This window comes from Caretta caretta, chromosome 6, assembly GCF_965140235.1.
Source record: "Caretta caretta isolate rCarCar2 chromosome 6, rCarCar1.hap1, whole genome shotgun sequence".
NCBI classification, from domain to species: domain Eukaryota; kingdom Metazoa; phylum Chordata; order Testudines; family Cheloniidae; genus Caretta; species Caretta caretta.
The window spans coordinates 92,238,133-92,258,511 of NC_134211.1; the positions used below are offsets into that span (position 1 = coordinate 92,238,133).

The 20,379-nt window shown below is 44.9% G+C and overlaps 1 protein-coding gene across 38 annotated transcripts in view; it reads left to right on the forward strand.

The window, feature by feature from the left end:
- NRXN3 (neurexin 3) overlaps window positions 1-20,379 on the forward strand; it is a 1,412,371-nt gene that overhangs the window by 642,979 nt on the left and 749,013 nt on the right. For 22 of the 38 annotated variants that reach the window (XM_048852501.2, XM_048852505.2, XM_048852514.2 and 19 more), the window contains 4 exons: window positions 2,728-2,847; window positions 6,539-6,920; window positions 7,285-7,475; window positions 8,311-8,484. In XM_048852501.2, the coding sequence (XP_048708458.1) occupies window positions 2,728-2,847; window positions 6,539-6,920; window positions 7,285-7,475; window positions 8,311-8,484 (867 nt within the window). Of the gene's footprint in view, window positions 1-2,727; window positions 2,848-6,538; window positions 6,921-7,284; window positions 7,476-8,310; window positions 8,485-16,606; window positions 16,634-20,379 lie in introns of all 38 variants that reach the window. The other 16 variants (XR_007357036.2, XR_007357037.2, XM_048852498.2 and 13 more) reach the window with 1 other exon arrangement.

Sequence of the window (20,379 nt, forward strand, 5' to 3'; positions counted from 1 at the left end):
CAGAAAACCAGTGTTTGTGAGCATTGATTTGCATTTCAAACACTTGTTTGGTTTGACTATGCTTGTGTCCTCTTATTCTTGACACTTCCTATGGAATGGGTTTGTGTTTGTAGGGAGGCTCGGGGAGTAGCATCCCTTCGTAGGAGTACCCAGAGTTACATACGAACCAGGGAGTCCATGCGTGGAGAGGGGTATTAATTATTCTCCTCTTATAAAGATTCCATCTAACGAGGTAGCACTAAGAAGACTAGTCAAAGAGGGCAGTGCCCAAGCAGTCCGTAGGTGGAAAATTGTTAGCCCAAACCATTTGGTGAATGCTTGTAAATAACATACCCATTGGCAGAAATCAGGACCAGTTCATGAACAGAAGAAAGTCCTGAACTTCTCAGATAATTTATTTGCATTAAGTTTAATCAGCTCTACAGAAACTCCTGCCAGATTCTTTCTGTTTGTAGCATCTTTTCTTTAAAAAAAGATGACAGTTGATGTGTGAAGCGAAATAGGACCCAGCTGGCTTTCCCATAGCTCTGTCAGCTCTGTAGGACTAATCGTGGGAACTCATCTGTTTCAGTAAAGTCCGCAGCTATGGCTCTGAGCCATGATGAGTAAGAAGATGCTATATTTTTACATGATCACGTTTCTGACCATCACCACACTGGACTATTTCAGTTGAATAAACCCCATCGAGCCCCAATATTTGTATAGAAAAAATCTCTTAGCATCTGAAAGTACACTAATAAGTAATAAACATATTTTACAAAGACCCAGAACAATGAACATGCAGTGTAAGCCAAGACTGGAGCAGTAAAGATGAATATTGGATAATTTCAGACTTGTCAACATGCCCTTCAAGGATTTCTGCCTTCTGTTTCCTCCATGACCTGTGAACTGCCCCATAGTCAGTGGACACCATTGAAGCACCATTCACAACCCCAGATAAGTGCCTGAACAGCAGTAACTTCTGTGCAATACTTGGCAGAGGAGATGCTGTGTTCCTGCAGTCACTGCAGAGTGGCATGTGTTGGGTTTCTAATGGAGCCCCCTGTATTGGCACAGGCAGAAACTTTGCTGGCTGGTCAAATACATAATACAGGCTGTGGGCCAAATTCTGTTCTCGTACCAATTTAAAATCTCATGCAGCTCCATTGAGCTTCCATAAACTTGTGCCATTTTAATGGAGAGCAGAATTTGGGTGTCATGTGTAACCTACCTGCCCTGTGGACTTGGAGTTCATTTTCATGCCATTGGTTTGACTTTGTCACACAGGAATGGCATAGCCACAAGCTAGGAATTGTGGCAACACAGGGTGGTTCCCCTGGCAAGGAGGAATTCTCACTAGAGTTATACTATGCAGCTCACCTTCTTTGGAACCAAGGGAAGAGAAGGATGACCTGCATTGCTACTCCAATGACTGTGGCAGCTCTGCTTTTCCTTTCCTCTGTGTCTAAACTGGCTAGCAGTAGGCATTTGACTACAATCAGACTTTTCTGCCAGCCATGACACAGTGCATTATTCGTTCTGATTTGCTTTTCACTGCTTCATTTTTACTGTTTTTGAATACAATGGACAAATCTTATTATAGTTGACTATAACGTGGACAAGTGATCTGGATTTTTCACAAAGTCTTGACCTGCAGCAACTCCTGCTATGTCAGTTACGATCCTTACCACAGCTGTACCAATGCACATCAATTCTGACCCCCCGCATACCTTGCTCATTCATTCCTGGGCTCCCCCTACCACAGCTCTGTCAATGCTTCTTAGTCCTGACTTACATCACCCTCTGCTGTACTAGTTGTGGGCTTCCCACACACACCTGTGCCAAGGCAACTCAGTGCTAAGCTGCAACCCACATGGACACTTTGAATTTAGCACAATCCACTATTTGATCTTCACTCACTGACTGATATGCACACAGTGTCACAGTTCTGGAATTGGAAGCAATTAGCATTTCAAAGGTTTGGCTGCCCAGCATAATGAGTGGGGAATAAAGCTGGACATCGTGGGGGAAATGACTGGTTTCCCTTCAGGAGCATTGTTTGCAAGGAGAATTGTTCTTGTTTTCTTTTTATGGGAGAACATCCCCAAATGGAAAAGCCCTGATCTAGGGGGATGGAGAGGGCTGAGAATGCTGTTTGCTTTACGGTTCTCTGGCAATCAGTCAAGTTGGTGGGTGCTTGGTCATGGTTGGAGACCTGTAGGGCGAAACCAGCCTGGTGTGTATTACACTAAGATTAAGGAGGCCCAGTGCCCAGGAGAAACAATTTTGTGGAATCTCTAGCCTCTAGTAGCATGTTGCTATTCTTCTAACTATAGAGACTTAATAAAGCAGAATTCCAGCTCAGTACTGGTCTCACTCCAGAGTTATTCCCACCATCAGCATGTTCCCCTAGCATTGCGATATGCCATATGAAGTTATGTTGGCAATGATGAGTTCTGGGGGAGACAGGAAAGGTGTTTAGCCCTCCACCTACCTTTCTATGCATGTGCCTTCTGGGATGTGAGGGAGAAGGCACTTTTTAGAGTGTAGGGGGTAATGATCTTGATCCATTTTGGGTGAGAAAGGGACAGAAGTTTGGATTTGGCTCTGAGCACTAGTTCCTTTGCCATCTTCTGATGAGCTGCGGTCAATATCACACCAGGGTGATTTTGGTGACTCTCCTAATCAGGCAAGCACTGCCGTGTAGTAGGGTCCGTCTTTAACTCTTGTACTTATCACCATCCCCAGGCAAAGGACCTGAAACCCTGTATGCTGGGCAGAAACTTAATGACAATGAGTGGCACACAGTCCGGGTGGTACGGCGAGGAAAGAGCCTCAAACTGACAGTTGATGATGACGTAGCTGAGGGTGAGTGCAATGTACTGGTATCTCTACTGTCTTTCTTTGTTCTTAGCTTCTTTTCAGAATACACATGCGCCCTTCTTCTTTGTCTCTCTTTCTCCTCCACCTTTCTGTGTAGGCCTCTGAACTGGGGATCACTGTGTTGCAAATCCAGTTATGAGGGCCTCTTTCTTCCCAACCAATTCTGGCAACAGTGGCCTGGAGTGGACCCTGGGAATGGAGACGCATCAAGCAGAATGCACAAGGGCTTGAACTCACTCAGAAAGCAAGAAGGAAGCCATTGAGATGTTAGAGAGGGAAGGAAGTGTGTTAATTTGCTCTTGGTTATGTGCCTGCATGTAGTATGTGAGGGAGGAATAAGAAGAGATCCATATAGCCAACCCCAAATGTTCAAAAAACATTAGACAACCCCCCCCCCCGACACACACACACTATAAGCTTAAAATCATTCAATTTAAAAAAAAATATATTGGGTTCTTTGGTCTTGTGGTCTTGAGCCTTTAGAGTTCCTTTTTGCCATCTGCTCCTTTACAACAATGGGCGCTAGAAACATATTTTAATTTTTCTAAATGAAAGCTGAGATTTCCACATAACCGCATGACTCTGGGAGTTGGCGCTTTAAGAGAAATACTTGCTATCTTGAGAGGCTTGTGATGAAAATATGAGAGTCTAGGAGAAGCAGCTAATTAAGGTTGAGTTTGCCCCCTTGCAACTCCTCCTGTTCAGCTGTGCTCTAGATAGAAGACTCTCTTCCGAATTCCATGGGTCCTCCTCATAGAAAGCTCCTGGGGAATTTCTTAAGTATTTATTAATTTATATATATATATATATAACAAGAGGGGGCTTCTGGCATCTGAACAGGACCTAGTTGTAAGCAACCTGACAGATAAAAACTTCAGCAAAAAAACTAAAGATGGGTAATAGGGTTTGAAATGACCCAGGCATCCTGCTGGCTTAACAGGTGGACAAGGGGGTGGTTTCAAAGTACTTGATCATATGTGCTCTCTAAATCATTCGTGCTAAATGTACACTCTGTGGTGTGGTGAGAAATGGAGAGAGAGATGCCCAGTGTAATACCAAACACACCTTTGCTAGTTCGAGCAAGGAGCAGATGGGGCTTCCTCACGTCACTGGGCAAGTTCTTCTGCTTAAGAGGCAACTTTTCAGCCTTAGAGTGAATTTTTGACTTTGCCTCTGTGCTGGAGAGCACAATAACACAGTTCACTTGCATTAGAGGAATTCTGGAAGTGATTTTCAGTAACAGCCACTAGATGGCACTTTCATCATACAGCTAAGAAAGGTGCACAAAGAAAACTGCCACTTGAAAGTGCATTTTTCATAAAACCAATCAGTTTTATGAAATATATATAAATATATGTATATACATCCAAATAGTTATGTTAAAAACATGTTACGGTTGTAAAGTTAAACACTTGAAAGTTAGGAAATGCTAGAACTATGGTTGTCTGTGCAACCTTAAGTTGCTCCCCCCCCCCCCTTTTGCCTATGCGTTATGTAAGTCTTGAACAACATGATCAGATGCTATTGTTTTCTACAGGACACCTGTCTAAGTAGTGAACAGGATGGATCTGCTATGAGGATGAAACAGGGTTGTATAGAAAAGGAGGCTATTTTATGTAGGCCTCCTGCATTGTTGATTGCAGAAGTTGGGAGATGTGTAGTGAATGTAGAGTGTAGTGATAGGAAAAGATGGATCTCATGAATAAGGCTGTTGAATGGTGCCCTGGTGATGTGGATCCTATATCTGCCTCTGGCACAGAGTTTCTCTAGGGTGCTAGTCAAATCATTTAAGCCCAACTTTTAACAGGTTGTCACTGATTGTGTTCCTCACTTTCTGGGTGCCCAACATGAGAGCCTGGGATCTGAGCACTCAGAATGGCAACTGAAGTCCATTGGAGATGTGCTTGTCTATATACAGTGCTATACAATGCTAAATATCTGGAAAAATCAAGTCCTAGGCATCCTAAACTGAGTATACAAAATTAGTCGTTACTTCTGATCTTACTCTCTCTATCTCAGCTGCCCATCTGTAATGTTGAGGTACTACCACCCGCTCACCTCGCAGGGGTCTGTGAAGCTCTTGAATATTTCAGAAAAGCCCATGCGGAAATGTAGTAATTTTGTCTTCAGAGCAGAATTTCAATAGTGTGCTGCAAGTAAGCATAAGGGCCACACTGAGGAGAAAACAAAATATTGAATAGCTGCTAATTGAGCACTATCCAGTCTGTGCACTGAATGGGGTAGGGGTCCTGGGGCAAAATAGTATATGCATTATAATACTGCCTTTATTTGCATAAGGGGGCTGAACTAAGGTGCACAGGCAACCTTAGCTCTTGCATTTCCTAACTTGTGAGTGCTTGACTTTGCAACCTTAACATTTTTGAACATTGTTTTTGTATGTGTAATGTATAAATGAGTATCTGTACTGATATAGAAGTACAATATGTATATGTAATTAACTAAATATGCTTTAAGGTCATATAACTAGATATTTTGTTATACTGAATAATGAAAATTCATCACCAAGACATGTAGAGCCCAGATCATGCAATAATTTGGTGTTTGAAGTTAACGAGGCTGTCTTATCTGTTGCCTGTTCATGCGTTAACCCCCTACTATGCTGCTGAGCAGAGCTAAGCAACAACCAGAATAACATCAGACAGCGGGAGAGGCCATTTTCCTTGTGTGGAGCAGCAGAGTGAATTTTTAACACATTATCATTTTTATGCCTGTGTCCGTGTTTCTCATTCTCTCTCTCTTTTTTTTTAACTCACTTCATCAATCATCAAACTAGGAACCAACAACTTATTTCAAAAGTGTATCTGAATTGTTTGTTTTTTTTCAGCAGTCCTGATCTGGCAAGCTGCTGAGTGCCTTCAACTTTGGTTATTTTTGGTTGGAGCTGAGGGCACCTAGCGCTAAGTAGTGATGGACTCTTGGACTGTAAGTCCCTGGAGGAGGGACCTGGTCTCCCCTCCAGTGCTGAGCATGCTGTGGGAGCTTAACAAATAATACATTTAAATGACACCCCTGAAAGCTAAATGAAATCTCACTCTTGGTCCTTTCCTAATTACCACCTTCTTCCATCATTCCCCCTTTCGTCCTCTCTAAGAATCAGCTCTGTGCATCTGCTGGCTCCCATCTCTCTCTGTGGTGGAGTGATAAGGTCTCCGCTTGTTTCAGTGAATGTGGTACCCTGGCACATCTGGCTCATATAAGCATGTCTGCCCTGTTTCTGTAGAATGGGGTCTCTGAGATAATGAAGTAGTTTCAGTGCAGTTTTCTAGGCTCTGTGCCAAGCAGGGATGTGATGATGAGGTTCGTTGGGTCATTATGGAAGGACAGAAAGTGTTAGCAACCCAGGCCAGCAGAGACCTACCCTTAGGGAAGGAGCAGGGAGTTCACTGTCCACAACCCACTTGGTCCTCCACTTTTCAGAGTGCCCACGGGAGTGCTGGTGGCTTTTGTAGTGTGGAAACTTGGCTGCTAGGAATTGGACTGTACCCCCCAACTCATTTCATACACAGGCTGCCTATTAGATGATTACTTTATCCTTACTCTGAAATTTATCCTTACCGATATGGAAACCTGAAGGTGAATTGCTTTCTTTAGCCTGTTTACCAATCCCCTAGCATGCTGTGTGTTCTAAATCTTTCCTCTTGTTTGCGGCATTCAGGTACAATGGTTGGCGACCACACCCGCTTGGAGTTCCACAACATTGAAACGGGGATCATGACAGAGAAGCGGTACATCTCCGTCATCCCCTCTAGCTTCATTGGCCACCTCCAGAGTCTCATGTTTAATGGGCTGCTCTACATTGACCTGTGCAAGAATGGTGACATTGACTACTGTGAGCTGAAAGCACGCTTCGGCCTCCGCAACATCATCGCTGACCCGGTCACCTTTAAGACCAAGAGCAGCTACCTGAGTCTGGCCACCTTGCAGGCCTACACCTCCATGCACCTATTTTTCCAGTTCAAGACCACCTCAGCTGACGGCTTCATCCTCTTCAACAGCGGTGATGGCAGCGATTTCATCGCAGTCGAGCTGGTCAAGGGGTGAGTGAGCTTTGTGCTGTGGTCCCTGAGGGCATTCGGCTAAGCTGTGGATACCCTTTAAAATGTTTATACAAAGAGAGAAAGTCCTCTGGCTAGTCAATTTCTGTTCTTTTTTAATGAGGCATATGGTGTTGTGGTTAAGCAAAAGACTGGGACTGTGGGGTTCTATTCCTGACTGCCACTCATTCATGCTGGGGTGGAGTCTCTGATGTGATACGTCTTTCTCATATCTAGATACTGTGATCCTATGTCATAAATCTTTCACCAAATTTTGCCTAAGAGTCTATTAGCTGTGCTTAGAGTAAGACCAACAGTAGCTCTGGAGTCTCCAGATGATCTGAGCTGGCACGTGTGTTGTTCGCAGGTACATACACTACGTGTTTGACCTTGGGAATGGTCCTAACGTCATCAAGGGCAACAGCGATCGGCCTCTCAATGACAACCAGTGGCACAACGTGGTCATCACCCGAGACAACAGTAACACCCACAGCTTAAAAGTGGATACCAGGGTTGTTACTCAGGTTATCAATGGTGCCAAAAACCTTGACCTTAAAGGTAAATCTCAGAAGCATGCCAGTGCCCCTTTGGGCCTGCAGGAGGTGTGGGGGGAGAGAGCAGTAGCCAAGGAGAAGCTGCATAACCATGGACAAGGAATGGAAGGTCTGGGTTGTGTTGTGGGGTTCTTTGAATTTCATTCTGCATTTGCTCTATTGGCAAGTTCTCTAAGCACCATACTTTGCTGATCTTGTTCCTTCAGAGATTGTTTTTCAAGCATACTCACACTGTAGAATTACTCCTTCGACACAATTATTATTCTTTGATTAGGACAGGCCTCTCCTGCATTAATCTATTATTCTAGATCAGGTACAGCATTGACAGAACTAGAGTGGCAGGATGCATAGACAGTCAGGACTAAGAACTGCTGTTTATGGGGAAGCACAGGATTGATAATAAGGTGGTATCGGTCAATATGGAAGCATATTTGTAAAAGTAGGGTGGGAAGGGCAGGTGATCAGGATCAAAGGGCATTGATGGAATTGTTAGATTTTTGTCCCCTTACACAATAAGTGGTGCAGCTGGTTGAAGTTGATGCTCATTTACAGAGCTGTGTGAGGGCCCAGGACAGGAGTGACAGGTGATGCTTCAGGTCAGGTTCTGGATATGTTGGCAGGCTTGTGTGAGGGTCCATGACAGGAACAGCAATGGATGCTGCATGTACACTGAGGTGGGTTAGCCACGCTGGGTTCCGGATCACACCATACACAGCTCTGGCTACCCTTTTTTCACTGGCAGTGCAATTCATTTAATGAATATAAGGTAAAGGCAACTCTGGAAGATACATTTATTTTACTTCCTTTTGCTTTTGTCTTTTTACCCTGTTTATCTCCAGGTGATCTCTACATTGCTGGCCTGGCTCAAGGCATGTACAGCAATGTCCCGAAGCTAGTGGCTTCACGTGATGGGTTTCAGGGCTGCCTAGCATCAGTGGACTTGAATGGGCGCCTGCCTGATCTAATCAATGACGCTCTCCACCGCAGTGGGCAAATTGAGCGCGGATGTGAAGGTACAACTCACTTTAGAGGCATTCCCCTCTGGGGCAGCTCCCCTTATCTCTTCACTGCCCCCTGCTCCGCCGCTCACCAACTTTACAGGCCATCTCATTGGTTTGCTTTCATTGTGATGTCCTTCACTGCCACCAGCATGTAATTGCCATGTTTGTAACCTCCTGACTGTGTAGTGTCTGAGTGGGGGTGATCAGTGGTTGCCAATGACTCTTTCATGTAGTTATATTACCCTAGGATATTGTGTCTCCAGCAATGGAAAGATGTTGGGCTCGGTGTTGGTAGCAAGCTCCTCATGTGCTTTTCCTACAGAGCCACTTATTGACACTAAGAATATTTAAAGTGTCTAGCCTCGCTCTGGAGTCGAGGTTCTCAGCTGTGCTCTGCAGGCCACCAGTTGTCCACAGGGCCCTTTTTGGGACTTCACAAAACTAAACATTTTGAAGACCAAGTAGTGGCAGGGAAAAGGGGATGAGGGCTTGCGGAGGTGAGGACAGGTCAAAGAGAGCATTCCTTTTATGAAGTGGGCCTCACAGTGGAAGAGTTGGAGAATGGCTGAAGGTGCTTTCATTAAAGTGATTTCTAGCACCTTAAATGAATGACTTCTTATCCAGGCCAGACTTCCAGCAGCCAAAAATAAAAAGACTGACTTTAAGACCACTAGCTCAAGCACATGGATGTGGTATGTGAACAATTACAACTACTACTCCCAAAGCTTAGACCTGTACCACTTGAGTTACATGATAATTTTTGTTGGCTTGTCAGTAGTGCTATGGCATATGTCTTTTTGTAGGCCGGCATTCACTACTGGGGAAAACTAATCTCACACACTGACACAAAAGATGTGCAATCCTATCGAGGACCCTAATGCTTGTGGACCCTAACTGCTAGGTGGCCCACATGTAGAATAAGATCCTTCTATGCACATGCATGCACGCCAGCTGGTATATTACATTCCCCACCAAGCTAACAATTGGCCATTTGGGTCCCTCCATCCCCTTGAAATGCCCTTCCTTCCCACCAGGGTTGTTGCTAGGCAGTTTTGGAAATTCCGGTGGAGTGCCATCTCCTCCAAGCCTTTAAGAACTGGGAAGCCTTAAAGCAGCAGCTCCACTTGAAACCAAACCCTTCCCTACAGCTCATCAGTTGGGTGTTCTGGTTTGCAGGGAGTGTTTGATCCCAGTCCTTCTGTTGCTGGGTAAAAGTAAATTCTTCAATAACTGGTGGGAGTTATTTGTGTACTGGGATGAGAGAAGAAGGCCCTTGATATAAACCTTATTTTCATAGCAAGGGAGTGTGATACACAGTCGCGTAGCCTGGTCTTCCTTCCTCCCCAGCATGCTTTTAATGGGGCCTATTAATCTGGCCATTTCCCCTGGAAGTCACAGTGGTCCCTAAGCACTTGTAGCTGTGCCTATTAGGCCGGTAGCCAGGGCACCAAAAGTGGGAATACTGTCTCTCTCGCTCTCATACAGTATTGCTTTCAGGGCTCTGGAAAATTCCCTTTCCCTTCATAAAAATGCTCCCTTTGGATTCTTCCCAGCTGTCATCTCATTGCCCAGAAAACCTTTCTTCCAAATTGGGAGTTTCTGTTAAGTGTATTTTTAAAATATATAGCTTGTGCAGTTTTGTGTGTGTGGGATGGCTAGTAGCTCTCCTAGGCCCCTGCTTTAGGCCAGCCCATCCTCCTGACTGAGGGTGGCTGGCTAAAGCTCTCTTCAGAGCCAGCGATCTCTGCTCCTGGCTCAGCAAATAGGAGTCACTCAAGTGACATGAACTGTTTACCCTCCCCCAGGAAAAGAGCCATTACACTGGCCAATAGAGCTTGGATCCAAATGAGTGGTCACCTTTCCTACTACTGGTGCCCAGGGCAGCTGTGTCCTGCCAGGGCTGTAGCTCCCAGTACATCTCCCCACCCCTCCTTTCTGCTACAGCATCTATTTTCAGCTCGCCAGCCATTCCTATAAGATAAGCCCTAGCACTGTTCCTACCAGTGTTCCAATGCAGGTGTTGCCTGAATGCGGGGATCGAGTCACCCTTAGTGGCACTAGCAGGCATCCTTCTCTGAGCTGCATCAAAGGAAAATCAAATCTCAGAAGAAGGAAGTGAGAAGAGCCACCAGTGCCTTCATCCTGTCATTGCAGGAACGTGATCTTTTGAGGTAACGCTTACCTCATCCTCATGGGCAGTTGTTGAACACCCTGCCAGCATGCCCTGGGATAGAAACAACAACAGTCCCAAAGGAGTGAGGAAACACAAGGCTGGTTCTCCTGCCTTAGGACAGATGTCCCAGCAGCCTCCAGGACAGTGATGTGCTGTAGTCAAGATGTGAGAGTATGCGCCAACTCTTCTTGTGGCCTCCCTGAATAGTGGTCATATCTCACCTGCCCTTCCTCTCAGTGCTACACTTTCTGCAGTGTATGTCTGGTGCTGATTGAACAATCTGTTTATATAGTGGCTCCGGGTGCAGTGTCACCCCACCCTGAAAGGCTGAGGGCCCGGACAGCTGTTGGGCTCCATGCCACCATTTTGAGCATATAAAATCATTTGGAATAAACACATCTTTGAGCTAATCTCTTGTGCAGTGTTTTTGATTTTGGGGAGTGAGGGTGGGTAAGTGATGTGTCCCTCTGATCAATTCCATTCGAGAAGGATCTATCCCAAAACAGTGAGGAGACAGAGTGCAAACTCTTTGGGTGGATTTTCAAAAGTGCTCAGCATTGACTTAACTGCTTCCACTGAGCTCTTCAAGAGTTTGATCATTGATTTCATTGGGAGCAGATTTATGTTGATGCTGGGCACATAGGAGAATCCAGTCTGACTCTAGACTCTGATCTTCGGAGCCCAGAGTGAGCAGGGTTTCTGCCCAGTTGTGTTTCCAGTGGTGTAACCTCTCCCCACCCTTCTTATTTCACATCTTCACCACCCCTGAAATTATAGGTGGCCAGCATCTTCCCTGAAGCTGTGGGTTCACTCTCTATATGGGATCAGCCTTTATATTTACCACCTATATTGATTGTTAAGGGGCCTGTCCCATATCACCACTAAATAGGAATTTTATTCCCATGGGGAATGTGACAGGGAAGGAGTGTGGTTTATTATACTGGCTCTGCCACTGATTCCCTGTGTGACCTTCAGAAAGTCACTTCTTTGGATACATGATTCTCCTTAACATCCTGTGCTAAATCATTGCGTAACATTATTATGCAATGATAAACAGGTACCATGTTCTATCCCACAGGTGTCTGCATTTCAGTGGAGAATAAGTCCCTTATCTACCTCACAAGGGGTATTGTAAGGTGCTTTAGGGTAGTTCGAGATAAATGCTATTTATAGGAGGATAATGGATTATTTCTCTAGCACCTGAGGGATCCTAAAGCATTCTGATATGCAGCCACCTCTGGGATAGAAAGTGGCAGGTCTTGAATAGTGTATAGAAATGCTATGCCACAGACCTGAAAGTAAGAAGAACTATGTATCTAATTGACATTACAGGGAGGAGTTTGGTAGACAGAAAGAAATTACACAAGCTGGAATTTGACCAGGGTAGCAGAGCAAATGTAACCCGCTGGTCACTTTGTGTTACATGTCCCTCTCAGTGCCCAACTCACAAAAGATATGGGTCTGTTTCTGCAGAGCCTCGCTCTTTAGCTCAAGCTGTAGTGATTAATGATCTCGTCTCTAGAGGTCCATGGTTCAATCCCCTTTTTGTTGGCAAACTCTGCTCTTGTGAAATGCCCCAAGAGAGCTTCACACGTGGCCAAGCATAGGTACATTTCAACCTCAGGATGGATGCTTCTCTGTGAAACAAGAACCAAGGCATAATTGAAACTGCAAATAGGCCTGTGAAGCTAAAGCTTCTGTTTTCTGTGCCCTTTTGCTGAAGACTGAGTCTAGTCTGTTGTTGTTTACACAAGATCGATTGACAGCTGTTCTCTGATCTCGTAAAGCTCTGGTCAGTGCTAGGCTGGCAGCTCCTGTTTTCCTGGAAGGTATTTAGCCAAGCTAATAGCTTTGCTGCGCTCTGTTGTGAGGAATCTGTCTCTGGCTGATGTTTAACACACAAACTGTGTGAGAGTAACATCATACTGTGTGTCACTTGATAAGGAATGGCTGTAGCCCTAGTGATCTAGGCAAGTCTCATCTTTATCTTTAATGTTTGCTCGAGGACCTACAACATAGACCGCAAAGTCACAAAATATTGACTAGGACATCAGCTATAGTAGAAATGATCTTGGCACAAATTGGAGTTGTTGGGCCAGCAAATTAGCACTGTGAGCCACAAAAGCTTTTGTATGGGTTCATCAGATTTAGAAAAACAAGGGGAAGGCAAACCGGACTGCTCTATTGCTCATTACAAGGGCTTGGGGGCTCAGCTCTATAAGTGCCTACAAGACAAGTGCAAACTACTACACTTAGGAAGGAAGACTCAAATACAAAATGGGGAATAACAGGTTAGGCAGCAGTACTGCAGAAAAAATACGGGGCTTATAGTGGGTCACAAATTGAACATACCAGCCACATGATGCAGTTGCAAAAAAGGCTAACATATTGGGGTGTATTTACAGGGGTGTTGTATGTAAGATAGGGAAAGTAACTCGTCTGCTCTAGTCACCACTGGTGAGGCCTCAGATGGAGTACTGTGCCCAGTGTTTGGTGCCCCACTCTTAAGAAAGATGTGGCCAAACTGGGGAGAGTCCAAAAGAGAGCGATAAAAATGACAAAAGGTTTAGAAAACCTGATCTATGGGGAAAGGTTAAAAAACTGGATAAGTTTAATGTTGAGAAACGATTGAGGGGGGGGGGCGGGGGACTTGATATGTTTTTCAAATATGTTTAGGGATGTTATAAAGAGGATGGTGAATTGTTCTCCATGGCACTGAATGCAGAACAAGAAGTAATTGGCTTTGTCTGTAGCAAGATTTAGGTTAGCTATGAGGAAAAAACTGTTTAACTCTAAGAATAGTTAATTACTGGAATAGATTCCCCCTGGTGCTTGTGGAATCCATCACTAGAGGTCTTCAAGAACAGGTTGGACAAAAACCTGCTGGGGTGGTCTAGGTATACTTGCTTCAGCATGAAGGGATGGACTAGACCATCTCTTGAGGTCCCTTCCAGCCAGCCCTTCATTTCTATGATTCTACCAAGTTCACAGTGTGAACTTGAACAATCCCCCTGTCTGCTGTGGGCCTCATTGTCCCCATCAGCACTGGGGTGGGTATACGCTCCTTGTGAATAGACAAGTATGAAGTGCAGTTCTGTCTTTTTAAACTCTTTGAGGTCATTGAGCGGCAAGCACTAGAGATGAGCAGAGTGTTGGAATTTGGGGAGAAAATAAACATTCCGCACGTCACCACCTAGGAATCTCCATGGTTATAGCTCCTCAACCACCGACAGTGGGCTGGGAGCATGGTATCCTTTTTGAGAGATAGGAATGGCCTGTTTTACTCAAGCTGCATCAGGCAAACACTTGGAGTGGTATAAGGCTCCAGAGGAAGGGTCTCTGTACTGTGGAGTCTATATGGGAGAAGTAAAATTGGGAATGGAGTGAAAATGAAGAAAAGTATGGGATCTATGAGGATAACCCTCCTTCAGAATAACCCAGTAAAGCCTCAATGCAGACTGAGGCTTGGAGCAAGGGGGCACTTTCTCCCCTTTGCTGCCTTTTGAGCTGACATGGGTCCGAAACCTCTTGCTGAGCACTTTATCCATGGAGTAACATCATTGAAATCAAGGGCTGAATTTGTCCCACAGTGTATAAGAGTCAAGCTGCAGTGCACTGATTTCCACAATGACCCTAATATAAGCAAAGCTCTGATTTGGGAAAGCACCCTGAGCGTGACCCTTGCCGTTAAGCCTAATGAGTAACTGGTATGTTTGATGTGTCCTGAGGTCATTTTCATTGCCTTCGTTCATTTGCCATGTGTTTTTCTGCTTCTCCGTTTCCCCCACCACACACTTTGCTCCTTTTGCTAAACATCACAGAAAAGAGCAAGCAATTATTGTTTGGCTAGAGACTGAGTGTTTCCTATACTGCTGCTCAGGATATTTTGCTCTTGTGATGGACTTCCTTCTCTCTTAGCCCAGCTTAATCTCTGCCAAATCCCACAGTCAAATCATAATTTTATGCTACATACCACAATGTATAGTTAACCTTTGGAATTCACTGCTGCATGAAGTACTTGAATCAAACAGTGGGGCTGGATAATTGAATGACCAGTACATCTGGCGTATGGAGAAGCATGTGAGCAGGGGAAGAGGGAAGTTAATCAAATCTCATGCTTGTAAACTGATCACTGGATGGTGTCAAAAAGGATTTCACTCCTCAATATCTCATACCTGATGAGGTGAAGTATGGTCATTTTTCACCTTTCTGTAAAGCATCAGGGATTGGCCATGTTGGGTTGGGGGTCTAGTTGATGCAACAGTAATGTAATGCAGCTTGGCAACACCTCTGCACTATATAACATTGTATTCTGTTGGCACGGAGAAAAGTAATTTCACAAATCCTCCCTGAGAACGTCACTGCTGGACCAGGTGGGAGGAAGATTAAGAGCTGGGCAGCAGGAGAGTCCCCATTTGTTCTACACAAAAGACTGTTTATTGTACTAAGTGGCAAGGGAAAAGACCTGGAGAAATGAGTTAAGCTGTCCCTCTTCATTTGAGAGACTTTTGGAAATGTTATGGGTCTGTGTAATGGAGCTGCTCTGACGGGGGAAAAATGAGAGTGGCTAGAAAGGGGAGGTAATTGCCATCTCGAGTCTTTTCATGGACTGTGGCTTGTAAAATGATAGCAAAGGTTCAAGATGTTAAACTTTATTGGAACCACAGGAAACTGCACATTTGCTTCTATTGCCAATTCCGATTTATAGAGCAGTAAATGTAAAAGGAGAAGGGGAAAAAATAACACTAGCCAAGTTTCAGTACTAGCCTTTAGTAGCTCTTATTCAGAACAATAAGCCAGAAAGGTGAGTGAATACTTCTTATCCACCCATGAGAAAGGCCGGTGTTATGTCAAATAGTCTTGCCACAGGGATGGCTAATAGAAATGTGTAATTTGGGATTCCGGAGCTGCTCCCTGTCCCCATCCCCACCCCCGTTTCCGTGCTGAAAGCGAAAACTAAAAATCAAAGCTGGAAACATCAAAAATCAGTGTGGCTTCTCCGTAACAGGGGTGCTCCCTGTAGCTGGGGAGAACTCATCTTTATCCACCAGTTCAACGTTTGGTGGGTTTTCTTTGTGCTCCTTTATCTGCGTGCAGCTTGGTCCTAGTTCTGTCTTGGTAACACCACGGTTTTCTCTGTGTCATGTATACTGCTGCAACTGCCAAGAAGTAAATGGGCCACAGAGACTGAACTGCCCTCTTTTCTCAAGTGTGTGTGGGTTTCTTCCAGAGCCGGGTGAGGCCCCGGGGAAGGAGGTAGCATGTGAAGGAAGCTTCCACTGTCACTTCACACCCAGTTCCAGGCCCTGTTGAGGGGGTGAAGAGTATGTCTGTCACCAGGACTGTCAATCCTGCATCGTTCACCTATCCTACATTCACTTTAGACAAAAAGACAATGGGGAGCTGCACTCTGAGGAGGGGGAGCAGCTTTGCTTTTCGAGCCTGAATCCGGATGTTGCAAGGCAATAAATCTCGTCCTAGCTCACATGTTAAACGTCAAATAGATTATTTTTTTATTCTAATGGATTCTAAGTATTTCTTAGTGGGGGGGATAAGGTGACCGCTGAAATGATCAGTAAACACCACAGGGGGTTGGGAGTACTTTGTGTAACTGGTAGTACATCATAGGATGCTGCTGTTCTGTTCTGGTTTTTGTGTGTATGTGTGTGTGAGAGTGAAATATGTTTTCCCCTATCATCAGTGCTTTGTTGTCTGATACAAAACCAGGCAGCATTCTAGTGTGATGGATTACGGCAGCAGTGGCTACCTGTCTTCCACCTACTCTCCCCGTGTCTGTGTTGTTTGCAGTGCCCCTCTTGTGTGTGTTAACCATGCCTGTAGGCTGTGTTGGTTACGCCAATTGCTTTTGTTTGTTTATTTTCAGTGATGTTCTGGTTTATCTGCCTTTTTACTAATCTCTGGTTTATTGTTTTTGCTTTTTCTGTTTTTTTGCTAACAAAGTTGAGTTGACCAAAGCTGACCTGCAAGGTAGAGAAGGTTCTTGTTCCCGTTACCATTTTGGACTGAAAGATGCCTTTTGTGTAACCTCTAGTGCCTTCCATTTAGATGCTGTCACACCTCTGAGACAACAGGAAAGGGGCTAACTCTCAGTCCCTCTGGGAGTGAGGGTGGGCTTGGGGAGGAACTCAGGGTAACAAGGAGGGTGTTTTCAGTAGCTCAAGAGGTTTGACTGCATCGCAGACTGTGAGTATCCATAATTTTGCGGGTTGATTTCCTGAAATAGTTAATGATTGTTCAGGATGAAAAGCTACCACTTAACAGCTGGTTGGTAAAATACAGATGGCCATTAGTATTTTACAGGACAGAAGGGCCAACTTGGATTCGTAATTTCAGCCCCACTTAGGGAGGAGAAGAGATGGTGAAGGCCATTTTGATGATGCAGACTTTGAAAAACAGAGAGAGAGAGAAACATTTCTAATTTTAACGAGTTTGGAAAAAAGTCTTTTGACTTTCAATTTAGAAAACTCTCTGTTAGCAACAATTAAAATCACTTAGTGGTATATGGCACTTTGTAAACATTAATTAAACAAACATGCAGATATTGGCAGCAATTAGTACTATGGATCTCAGATCGAGTCTGATCATTTTTACTTGATTGTTAGAAACCTTGAATTGGATGGTTCATCAATAAGTATCATAAAGTATTTAGGACCATTTCCTACTGTTTATCCATGCATGAAACTCTCATTGACATCTGATATTATCACTTACTGTTTATTAAGTAGGAGAGAGCAATCAATGGGGTTGAAAGCTACAGAATGTTAAAGGAGGTTAAAGATGAGTTGGGGTACCAAGAGTTGGCCCAAAGGAGGTCATTAGAGTCCTTTGTTGAAAATGATGTCAGTGGGGTTGGGAGGGAGGAAACCAGGTTTGAATGGGATCCAGGAAGTAGTTCAAAAAGAGACATCTGCCTGTATTTGTAGCCCATTCAAGGAGCTCAGAGGTGAAGGGATAACAGGAGATGGGTTGGAAGATAACAGGTGTGGGCAAGGATCATCTTTTAAGGATGCTTATAAGGAACTGGAAGAGAGGGTGTGGTTGAAGGTACACACACACATGAGCGCGCATACACACACACACTGCTTCCCCGTGGCAAAAGAGAAAATCCTGGTTATTAAACTATAGCAGCACATTTGATCCCACTGTGACCAGAGCTGCTCTCCAGTGCTGAAAGTTCCTTGTCTTGAATGACTGTTGTACAAAAGTCACAAAGGGTTCAAATTTTTTGCAATGCTTACAGAGGTGATTGTATTGGAGAATACGGAACTAAGGCAAGACTTTGAGTGCATTGAGCTTTGGTGAGCTTTCAAGAGCCTGGTGGAAAAAGACAGATTTTTCTTTGCTCATAAAAGCTTTGAGTTATGATTAGGGCCCTACCAAATTCACAGCCATGAAAAAATGTCATGGACCGTGGAATCTGGTCTTTTGTATGCTTTTACCTTATACAATACAGATTTCATGGGCGAGACCAGCATTCCTCAAACTGGGGGTTGCAATATTGCCACCCTTCTATGCTGCCTTCAGAGCTGGATGGCCGGAGAACAACAGCTGTTGGCCAGGTGCCCAGCTCTGAAGGCAGCACCTCACCAGCAGCAGTACAGAAGTAAGCGTGGCAATACCATACTATGCCACCCTTACTTCTGCGCTGCTGCTGGTGGCAGGTCTGCCTTCAGAGCTGGGATCCAGGCCAGCAGCTGCCGCTCTCTGGCTGCCCAGCTCTGAAGACAGCTCTGCTGCCAGCAGCAGCCCAGAAGTAAGGTTAGCAGGGTAGCAGTACTGCAACCCCCCTACAATAACCTTGTGACACACACACCACCACCCCAACTCCTTTCTGGGTCAGGATCCCTACAATTACAACACTCTGAAATTTCAGATTTAAATAGCTGAAATAATGAAATTTATTATTTTTGACCATGAAATTGACCAAAATGGACTGTGAGTTTGGTAGGGCCCTAGTTATGATCTTCAGCTCCCTGAGCAGGCAAATCTGAAACTGCTGGAGAAGGGAGGACATCAGCCCCACAAGCGGCAGCAGGGAGTGACAGTGACTTCTCAGGTCAGTGAGGATGTAACAGTGCTCGGCTCTGAAGTAGGGAGTGCTGTCAAATTCCCTTTTGGAAGAGCCAGAGTAACTGTATTATGGTACATCAATAAATGAATGAGTAAAGGATAGGAAAAAGTGGAAGACCCCTAAAGGAATGCACAGGATCCCCTGTCTCACTCAGAGAAGAGAAGAGGTCTCAAAATTAAAAAAAAAACCATGGAGAATGTACATCAAAGCTCTGTAGTGGCGAACCCTGAAGCCACAGTCTATAGCAGTTCAATCACTTCAAAAAAACTACGCCTTGTCTGCTAACTTAACCCAGGTTTTGATTGTGGGGTGGAGGGAAGAGGAACAGAAAGCGCCTTTCACACCCTCCTAGTTAGAGACCAGAATAGTTGGGGGTCTTTGGCTTCCACTCCCCAGTTGGGGATGGACCAGGCACTCTGTACAGTTGGAGTGCATGGTCTTTTAGAGGTTGAGATTAGAGGGTGTTAGATGCCACCCCCAGCCTTCAGCACTCTGTGCAGCTGATCTCCGAAGTGTGTTTGCATGAAGAGTGGAGAAGGGAAGAGGACATGTGGAAATGTGTGGAGCAGAGTGGGACCTCAGGAATACACGGAAGTGTAGGTAGCTTCAGAGCAAAGCTGCTCTGTGGCCTCCACTGAAATGCAGCTGGGAGGTTTGCAAGCTCCTGCTGACATTCCCACATCAGATACCTTGTGGTTTCTTAGGCCTCAGTCTCTGTCGCCCTCTAGTTATTCTGCCAATAGCTCCTTGTGCCTATATAGGCTACAGGTTCCATTCACCTGTTCAGGTGGGTGCGTGACTGCTGTTGAAGTGGATGAGAGCTCTGAGCATATTTCTGTGGCAGAAGAGATCCCAAAGTGCATCAGATTATGCAGAGGGTGACCTTCAATGCCCAGGAGTTAAAGGGCTCTGAGCAGTGATGAAAACTCACTCCATATTAGGCCCAGGATTAGTGAGAGGCCTTAAGTCTTCCCTTGTGAAACCCTGCCATAGGGATATTTGCCTTTCAGATACAGAACACTGGGCATGCTGAAGCTTAGCAGGAAATGGTATCTCGACTGCATGAAGTAGTTTTTCAGTTTCAGGAAACCAACCTTTTCTCTGTGAGTTTGGATACCTCAGAACACTCATGAGCACTAAAATGTCATGAGATCTGCTGGCACTGTTTCTGGGCTGCTTTGATTTGGGGTGGGGTGGAAGGAAGCCAATTAACTATACTTTTGTTGTTCACACTCAGCACTTTCAGTCTTTTCTCTTCGTCCCCCTCCTTATTTTGCTCTGAACTTCTGTGTCTGTTTAATGTGGTTCACTTCCAACATCCCTCCCTCCACCCCCCACCCCCCCTCGGCCACCTGACATATTCCCTTTTATGCAGCTCAGTTTTTGTTGTGCAGCCATTTCCATTCACACTCACCCAGGGCGTGATCTCCTCGAAACCTTCTCGGGATGCTGAGTGCGGGAGGAGCAGGGCTGTATGTGTTAGGGTCTGTGCATAAAACCTATAAAGTGGGTATAAAGGCATTCTCCATGGGGCAGCATTACTGCTAAATCTCTCTTGTCACTGTGAGTGGAATGTGTTTTCTTTGGGTGAGTTGTGTTAACGGGGATATTCAGCTTAGCTTGTCCTACTCCTTTAAATTTC